Below are 10,000 nucleotides of genomic sequence, written 5' to 3' on the forward strand. Positions count from 1 at the left end.
AAACGATAAGCTGAAATCTAAAATGTTTCTTTAGTTAACATACCTTTCCGATAACGACCTATGATCCATCACTTCCTTCCATCTTCAAAGTAATAAAAAAAACTCTACAATCTATTTTTTTAATCTGATCGCTGCAGAAACGCTTTCCTTCATCTACCTGTTGTGGCTTTCAGACTCTGCCCTTACCTTCGAGACCTTTTGGTAACAGCTAAATTGTCCCCTAATGTAACGCATTCTAATTCCACACTTCCTTCCGGTTCTCTTCGCTGTGGCAAAAACTGCGCTACCTGTCCTTACATTTTCCATGGACTAACCAACTACACATTCTTCTCTACCGGCAAAACACGCTCCATTAATTCCAACATAACTTGCGAAACTAAAGACCTTATCTACAGGCTGTACATGATGCGATGTAACCGATGTAATCTAACAGTACATTGGAGGCCTTTTCAATAGAGTGTTTTCACTCACGTGACCAGTCAACTTGTTTTTCCACCGAAACAAAGGAAAACATTTGCATGTTAATAGGCTCAATCACGGCTCGAAACTAACTTTTTAGCTCACTAGCCTAGTGGCTAGTCTGATTTCATTAGCCAAATCTAAATTTGCACTAGCGCAGTTTCATTCATTTGCAAACACAACTCGCTGTTAGTAAATATTCTCATATCCTTCAAATCCATCCTCGCAACAGTGCCGCAAATAGGGAGCTTAAGCACGCTCGTTTTTGAGACGCGGACGGCGACCGGAAGAGAACAATTCGCGCCCTAGGACAGTGGTGTCTCCACATTTTTATACTAATCATCTCTAATGGACAAAAGATACTTGGCAATGTAAATGTGGTTGTAAATTTTTCACAGAACATCAAATTGCAAAACATATTCCACTGAACGATCATTAAAAAATCTTTATTTTTGGGCGTTCATTTGGACGAAAAATCCGACAAAAACTTTTCCAGCGTAAAATTTATTGAAACAAACAAAATACTTGTTATTAGAGGCAAACAAAAAAAAAACCCCTTCCTATTTCAATTGTGTGCGTACAAACAAGAAACACAGTCCATGTCACTGACACCATATATGCAATGAAATAAATTTCAGTATCACAGTTCAGGATCAAACGCTTTTCTGAAGAACCTTGTCCGTGAATAATGAAGCACGAATTAGACAACAAGCTTTCTTTCAAAGAATTTTTCACTGTCACATTTCCACTTCTTTTTTTTTTTACCTGAAGACTGTGCAAAGTTGAGTACAAAATAAATGTAAACAGCCAGACAACTGAGATGCGACTTCAGTAAACACAGATGCATTCAAAGCGTTAGATTCCTTCAATTTCTGTTAAACCCATCATGACAGAATTTGCCATTCGGTTTCAGTGTTGTACATAACACCACAGTTAGTAACATATTAGAAACAAACCTCACTTTGATCCGACGGCGAAAGATGCAATTGGTGTCGAAGTCCACTCTTTGTCACCTTTAAGATTCCAGATATTCATTTGTCACCACTTGTGTTGTTTATCGAATTGACGTTCCATTCTTGAGCTCCATAAGGGTATATTTTGTTTAAAGATCAAATAAAACACCATTCGCGTTACATCGGCTTCGCCGCCATTGCATGCTTGTACTGTGTCCACTGGATAAAATCTACCTAAATAAATTTACGCATTTCTAAATAAATTTACGCATTTCTACTACCCCCTGAAACCTACCAAAGATACGCGCAGAAGATTGTAAGCACAAAGACAATACTTAGCAGGGGAGTGACAGGGAAGACCCTATTGCGCAACTTTTCCAATTTCCGATACAGGAAAAAAACGGAAAAATGCCCCTGAGTTTTCAACCGGATTGCCATATGACAATCCAGTAATAAATGCTTCATTGGCCTCTAGGTGAGTTGTGTTTATCTAGCTATCTGACGTCCAAATGGTGCTTGACTTCTGAAGTAGGAATTAGGTCGACACTAGAGGTCTTCCTTGATAATGACATCACGATATCATTCACAGAAGTGTCCAAGGTAGTCCGAAACTCATGAAAACTACAAGACAGCTGCCTCTCCTCAGTCGTGTCAGTTGAGGTAGTAGGAGTAGGAAGGCCAGCACGACTATCATTAATCTTGTTAATAAAAAAACCATTGAAGTCTTCAACCAATTGGTGCAAAGACTCATAGGTAGGTAGGGTAATGTTTTTAACTTTGAACATCCTGTAAGTAGTACCACATAGCTGATTACGGTCTGTGTTTTCAATTATCTTTCGGTAGTAGCAAGAGAGTATGAAGGTAAGAGAAGTAATCCCTCATATTGGCCCTATTCCCATCGTAATCCTTCTTACGTTATTTTTAGATCTCCTGCGAGATCCGGTATTCCCACGAGGGTTAACTGATAGCCAATCACATGTCCCCATTTTTACCAATGTTGACAGCTGAACGAATTCCCACGCAATGATTCGCGTCGTTCGCGAAAATGGGGACGTATGATTGGCTATCAGTTAACCCTCGTGGGAATACCGGATCTCGAAAGGAGATCTAAAAATAACTTAAGAGGGATTACGATGGGAATAGGGCCAATAAGAGGGATTACCTCTCTTACCTTCATACTCTCTTGGTAGTAGTTAGACTTCTGCCTCTCCAATGGAGAATTATACCTTTCACATTGATCATGATATAACTGATTGTCTATTGTAAGACCGGATTTTTGATATTTCCGTTCAAGGCGGCGCTTCCCGCGCTTTTCAGCGCGAAGCTCCTCATTGAACGATATTGCGTATGGACGATGTTTCACTCTCTTAGTTTGAACTAGAGCGTGGTCATCATAAATCTGTTCCAGGGTGGTGTTATATTTAGACACAAGTTCATTAAAATCCACTTTATCCAATTCAGCGTGAAGGCTGTTGCTGAAAGAGTCAGCAATATCACGCGAGAGCTTTTCGTGCCCTTTGTAGAGGATAATAAAATAAGAACTCACTCTATTGTGTAACTATAGTGTAAAATCAAGATTAAATTGTAGTCCTCTGGTTGTATGACAACCTTGTCAATCCTTAATTCGCTTTTTATATATTTTGTGTAAACTCAAATGAATATTACATTTTCGACGGACAAGCCCGAGGCTTCGAATGAGCACAGTTTTCTTGATTCCAGTGAAAAGTCTTCTATACCAGGTATATCTAGCCTTTCCCTTCGTGACGGTGAAAACACATGGTGGGTTTAAACTAAGGGGTTACAGCCAACTTGGGAACTACATCAGCTTAGTCTAATAGAGCAAAGGCTCCCAGGCCCACTTGTAGAAGGCCCACTTGTAGAAAAGCCTTACAAGCCTTAGTTTTTCATCACCCCTCCGAACTCCTCCAGAAGTCGTCCTTCAGAGGTGTGATGTAAAAACATATGCTTTTGGGCTTTAAAAAAGTTACGCCGAACTGAGCCTAGCTTGTGCTCTTTGCTGCTCATGAAACTGATGGACGATTTCATATGCCACACATTCTGTTGATTCTGTTGTATTCGAAACAAACTATCTGACAAATTTTGCTGACTAAGTTTATATATTTAAAAAAATATATATATATTTACAAAATTTGTAGAGAATAATAAAAAAATTCAAATGAAATAAGAACTCGCTCTATTGTCACGGTTAATGCTATATTGTAAAATCCAAGCTTTCTACAGTGTATGTGATATGGCGCTCACTTACTAGATCTTTTTCGTTTTATTCATATTCTTCTTCACAGCTACACCTCATTATACTTATAGAAGTTTTACATGCTTACCATCGGCATTTATAAAATAATTAGGATAGTATGCGCACTCTCATTGGTCAATAGCTGTGTTTAGATAAGAGTACGGAAACACGGCTTTGACATCACACGAATTTTGATTGGTTATGTATTGTCAGACGCGCGTTTTGATTGGCTGGTAGGAACTATGAGCATGTATCAAGAAAATCTGTTTCAATCAAGAGGTAAAAAACCTGCATTTTCCTTCATTTGTCGAATTATCTTTGAGGAATATTTTATAAAAGCAATAGAGGATTTTTTTTCCGTGTTTCCATAGCCTTATCTAAACACCCGGGGAGTTGGGAGAATTCGAGACAGTTATGCAAACCCTCGACTGCGTCTCGGGTTTGCATTACTATATCGAATTCTCCCAACACCCCCTCGTGTTTAGATGAGACTATGGAAACACGGAAAACGTCCTCTATTGCTTAATTATAGCCCGGTTTTCCTTAAAACAGTGTGAAGGGAATTATCGTTCTGTGGATTTCATTTGGTTAACTTAAAACCAATAAACACGTATGCAGAGTTCAATAAGTATTAGAGAAGGTTAAGCACAACTTTTACGCCAAACGGCAAAACGGAGTGAAATTAAGGTTTTCTCATGTTAACTTGTCAAGTAAAGCTATGATCCTCGCAGTTACGGATACAATTTTAACAATTGCGTAAAAAAAGCCTTAAAAATTCAGGACTTCAACGGAGTTTGAACCCGTAACCTCGCGATACCGGTGCGACGCTCTAACCAACTGAGCTACGAAGCCACTGACGTTGGGAACTGGTTGTTCGCTTTGTCAATGATTTTAGAATTGACAAAGCTCCTTTACTACTAGGAGGAAGGAACATATGAGGAACTTAAAGCATTGTACTAAAGGCTCAAATGTCGCAAAACACGCGTGGACTTTTAATCATGATATTGACTTTAACAATTCTAAAATCATTGACAAAGCGAACAACCGGAGTAGAAAGACATTGGAGTCATGGCACACGGCAAAAACTGTTGGGGCAGACAATAATTCGTGCCCCCTCCCAAGACAATATCACATTCTCTTAAAGAAACACTAATTTTCTTAGCATTTTTAACATTCTTTCTACTACATGCTTTTATCCTTTAATTTATGCGAATTTTTCGTTATATTTAAATTTCTTTCGCTTTTAGGCTTCACACATTTTTATCCGTTGAAGGCAGCAGTTCAGTCTGTCGAAAGCTCATAGTTTTTTCAAAACTTTTTACCAGAGAACAATTTTACTTCTTTCTTTGCCCGAATATAATATTGAAAAGACCCACCTGCAATTCCACTTGCTCATTTTTGAGACAAAGACAAAATAAATGTTACTGATATTACTGGTAAGTGATAAGTTCTGATCACCAGTAATAAGAGTTTACTACATGTGATCTCCTACCTTTGTAACAGCTGTTCAAAGGACGAAAGTTAATTTTAAAGGCTCTCGCAACTAAACAGTGAAAGTAGTTGTCAGCTTTTCCTTTGCTTAAACTACGAGTATTTTAAAGCAAATGTTAAATTTGAATCACACAAATACCTCTTCAGTGTGAGATCGGATTAATATCATTCCACGCACCAAAAAGAAATCAAAAAGCAAAACAGAGCGCTATTTATTCACGGAGGACGCGAAAACAGAAGACTTGACACTTAAGGAACTAAAACCCTTTCTTTCACTACAAAGAATCTCATGTGGGGTCATGTGCATGCTTACCGCAAGTACTATCAGAAAAGAAAGGAATTAAAAAGCCCGCAAGTACTATCAGAGAAGAAAGGAATTAAAAAGCCAAGAAAAATTATTTGCCTAAGAATCGTAGGATTTAAGCTAAGACGATTAAAAGGAGTTTCGTTTGAAAATCTGAAGCGATTATTCCTCTAATAACTGAATGTATGAGGAATCGGCCCAAAAACACATTGTTTAGCCGTGAAAGGAGCAAGGTGACAACTGAAGGACCTGTACGTGCTTAAAGTTTAAACGTTCGTCTTGGTTACCTGCCTGGTGAACTTTATTAACCTCAAAGGCGTTTGTTTTTGTTTCCTTTTCTGTTGTTTTCTTTTTTGACAACAAGAATAATAATGCGTATTCAAACGATATTATATAAAGAAGAAAAAGTTAGGTTGATGAGAAATTGTCTCGGGCTCGAACTTGACTCGTGATGCGCTATGATTATGCAAAGATAGCAGAGGGAGAGTATTGTTAATTATTGTTATTAACACTATTGAATACGTCTTACAGTGCATTTCACAAAACTTTTGACAGGCGATTTGCGAAGTTCGTTGTGAATTTCATAAGTTCGCCTCGAACTTGGGAATTTCATTACGAAATTAAACTGTCAATCAAATGGCGAACTTCGAAACGAACTTGGGAATTTCGCGCCGAACTTCGTGGGAATGAACATTGAACACTCATTGTCCGCGCAAGCTGCTAATTACTGGAAAATATATTTTCATTTTCAAGAGTCAGTGATCCGTGTGGAATAACGCTGAATTTCTTGAAAGAATATAAACCAAGATCTTGCGTTACGCTGCGGCTGCATGCACGCGACGGGACATTTTCGGGAAAACATTGGAACGTTATTCTTTACCAGTTTGTTTTGGATTTCACTGCTGTAAACGCTGCGGTTGTTTTCTTCGATATTCCCACTGCGAACGAAAATATCAAGAATTTTGGCAATGGTTTGTTTGGGAAGTCTCAGTTCCTGTCCTATTTCAGATGGTCCTTTCCATTCTAAGCAGCTTTCAATAATTTTCTGCCGAACAAAACTTGGAATTGCCTTTCCTTGTATGGTGACGGCACTCATTTCAAAACAACAACCGAGAGCAATGGTGAAATTACTTCGCCACATTCCCACGAAGTTCTGCGCGAAGTTTGCCATTTGATTGACAGTTACGTATTGAAATTCCCAAGTTCGAAGCGAACTTATGAAATTTTCAAGGAAAGGTTACGTTTATACAAACGTTGGCCGTGTAGCACTTATATTTTAAACACAATTAACTGAATAGAGGGTAATGTGAAGTGCTAGATTTCTATCCCATATGAACCATGTGAGCGTTAGCCCTACTGCACGGCCAACGTTTGTATAAACGTAACCTTTCCTTGTACTTGTACATGTTCATTGCCGTGACTTCAACATCTTCAGTTCCCACGGCCTGCTCCCGTCTGACCTTGTAGCTCAGTCGGTAGAGCGGCGGAGATCTAACCCGAAGGTCGTGGGTTTAATTCCCACCCTGGTCAGAGTTTTTCTCTGTCCTTGTGTGGGCCCATTTCCATCAGTAGGGCTAACGCTCACATGGTTCATATGGGATAGAAATCTAGCACTTCACATTACCCTCTATTCAGTTAATTCTCTTATGAAATTTTCAACGAACTTCGCAAATCGCCTGTCAAAAGTTTTGTGAAATGCACTGTAACGGCACTACACTCTCTCTGTGTAGCAAACGTGCGCCTAACAATTTGACAGAATAGGTTATATTAATGCAAGTCCGTAATAGTTTCCTAATGTTCAACTAGGAATTTGCGACACTATTCCTTGGAGCAGTAAAAGCGAACGATAAAAACCGACGTTTCGGAGTAGTCATGACTCCATTATCAAGGTAAAAGTTTAAAACATGCAAATAACAGTATTTAAGCGATGTGGCGCGAAAATTAACATAATAGGTGCGAAGATTACACAAATACTTTCGCACGAATAGAGTCCGATTGCACGTTCAGGTTTGGCTTTAAAGTTCTTATATAAAGCATTTCATACAATAAGCAGTCAAATTTGTTCCTGCACTTCTTAAGAACTTCGAAGCATTTCAGTAGGTCCTGGGGGATCCTCCCGTGTACGTTCTTGCAATGTTTGGCAATGGCCGAGGACTGTTGCTCTGAATTACATCCATCCGTAGCTCTGAATTACATCCAGCGCAAAGTACAGAAACCTCCCAAGACACTTTTGGTTGCCATCGAACAACTGAAACGACGTGACGACATCGTCATCACCAAACCAGATAAAGGATCGGGAGTGGTCGTAATGGATAAGTCCGAATATCTGCGACTATTATCCGAAGCTTCCATTAATGATTCCAGTAAATTTCAAGCTGTTCCACTGGAAAGGCCCTCGAGTAAAGGTAGACCGCCAACATATTACCACCCCCTCCTAAAGAAAGAGAAAGATTTAGACGCCATTGTTCGTAGAATTCTGCCTAAGTCCATAGCAGATACTGTCCGTCCTACAGGTTCCAGATTAGCGCATTTGTACGGCTTACCGAAAACACACAAGGAGCGCTTGGCGATGCGCCCTATACTCTCAGCAACGCAAACTTACAACTACGCACTGGCGAAATGGCTCGACACTAAACTTAAGCCTTTCTCTCTGAATCGCTACACAGTAACTGACATTTTTGAATTTGCCGACGAAATTCGCGAATTAGAAATATCAAACGGTGACATTCTGGTTTCTTACGACGTGTCCTCCCTCTTTACCAACGTACCCTTGGATGAAACAATTGAGATACTCGCGAACAAAGCTTTTGACAACGACTGGTTTAATTCAACCTATGACCTGAACCTGACCAAAACGAACCTTGTTGACCTTCTCAGTGTAGCTACAAAAGGACAACTTTTCCAGTATAATGGCGCACTTTACGAAAAGACGGATGGTGTGGCCATGGGTTCCCCCCTTGGTCCCCTGCTAGCTAATGTGTTCATGTCTTCAATTGAGGAAAACCTCGAGCGAGAGGGTAAACTCCCTTCTTTCTATCGAAGGTACGTTGATGATACACTTACTATCATGCCAAATATCGCAACAGCATCCAACTTCCTGAACACGCTTAACAAGGCACATTCTTCCGTAAAATTTACGATGGAAACCGAATGCAATGGCATGCTCCCTTATTTGGGCATCCAGTTACTGAACCGATCGCCCCAAATAGAGACAAAGGTATACGTAAAACCCACGAATTCAAGTCTCCTCTTACATTACCAAAGTCACGTTGACAATCGGTACAAACAGGGTTTACTCCGAACTATGCTGGGTCGAGCACATAGTTTATCTTCCTCTTGGTCACACTTCTCAGACGAATGTGACCGATTGAAGACAGTATTCTCGCGTTTAAAGTACCCCAAACACCTCATCGACTCTGCCATCAAAAATTTCGTTGACTCAAAGGTTTGTGACCAGCAGCGACCATTATTACCAACTAAAGAGACGGACACAATTCGAGTGGTCCTACCATTTAAAGACCAAACCTCAGCAAATTTTGTGAAAGGACAACTCAAGGATCTGAGCCTAAAAGTGAACACCAACATCCAGCCCGTATTTGTCAGCCGAAAAATTGATCAAGAACTGAATGTGAAAGAAGCAAAGCCATCGATCGTAAATGAACAGTGTGTTGTTTATAAATACCAATGTGACCTGTGCGATGCAGGTTATATAGGATACACACGCGGACATTTACACAATCGTGTAAAAGGACATAAACAACAGTCCTCGGCCATTGCCAAACATTGCAAGAACGTACACGGGAGGATCCCCCAGGACCTACTGAAATGCTTCGAAGTTCTTAAGAAGTGCAGGAACAAATTTGACTGCTTATTGTATGAAATGCTTTACATAAGAACTTTAAAGCCAAACCTGAACGTGCAATCGGACTCTATTCGTGCGAAAGTATTTGTGTAATCTTCGCACCTATTATGTTAATTTTCGCGCCACATCGCTTAAATACTGTTATTTGCATGTTTTAAACTTTTACCTTGATAATGGAGTCACGACTACTCCGAAACGTCGGTTTTTATCGTTCGCTTTTACTGTTTTATCTTTTAAGAAATCTCTTTTAATACGTATTCCTTGGAGGTGATTGGAACTGCACTTGACCCGAAATGAACAAAAGTGCTGTTGCGAAATGGAAATCAACAATTTGTTTGATCTTAAGCTTAAGAAACTTTGTTTTTTCTCAAAGTTGATTTGGTTAAAATTTAGAAGAAACTAGTTCCTAATAGCGAGAGTTTTCAAGTCAAACACACAATACTTCACATATTATTAACTCAGTCACGGAAGTAATACTAACGCCACCAATAATTGAAAAGAGACAAAAAAAGAATGACTTTTCACCATGGGTTCGTCCTGAATTGTTATGTTGGCAGTTATTGCTTACTGCCAAATTAAGCTATTAACAAGGCAGTCAGTTGCAGATACAATCAAAGTGCCGTGGTAAAATATTTCGCAAAAGCTATCAAAAATGGGTCAAAAGGCGTAGAATATAA

General features: G+C 39.4%; 2 protein-coding genes across 2 annotated transcripts in view; both read left to right on the forward strand.

Annotated features, from left to right (window-relative positions):
* The window catches only part of LOC137989270 (nitric oxide synthase 3-like), a 212,883-nt gene that overhangs the window by 71,196 nt on the left and 131,687 nt on the right, over positions 1-10,000 (forward strand). The gene's annotated exons all lie outside the window — the stretch shown is intronic.
* On the forward strand, positions 7,755-9,416 carry LOC137989272 (uncharacterized). The gene has a single exon (XM_068835109.1). The coding sequence runs from the start codon at positions 7,770-7,772 to the stop codon at positions 9,414-9,416; it is 1,647 nt and encodes a 548-aa protein (XP_068691210.1). The 5' UTR covers positions 7,755-7,769.

The sequence above is a fragment of the Montipora foliosa genome, unplaced genomic scaffold (assembly GCF_036669935.1).
Source record: "Montipora foliosa isolate CH-2021 unplaced genomic scaffold, ASM3666993v2 scaffold_449, whole genome shotgun sequence".
NCBI lineage: Eukaryota > Metazoa > Cnidaria > Anthozoa > Scleractinia > Acroporidae > Montipora > Montipora foliosa.

Excerpts from the sequence above, each read along its gene's own strand:
- LOC137989272 (XM_068835109.1), top strand. The coding sequence starts at position 7,770 with ATGGATAAGTCCGAATATCTGCGACTATTATCCGAAGCTTCCATTAAT.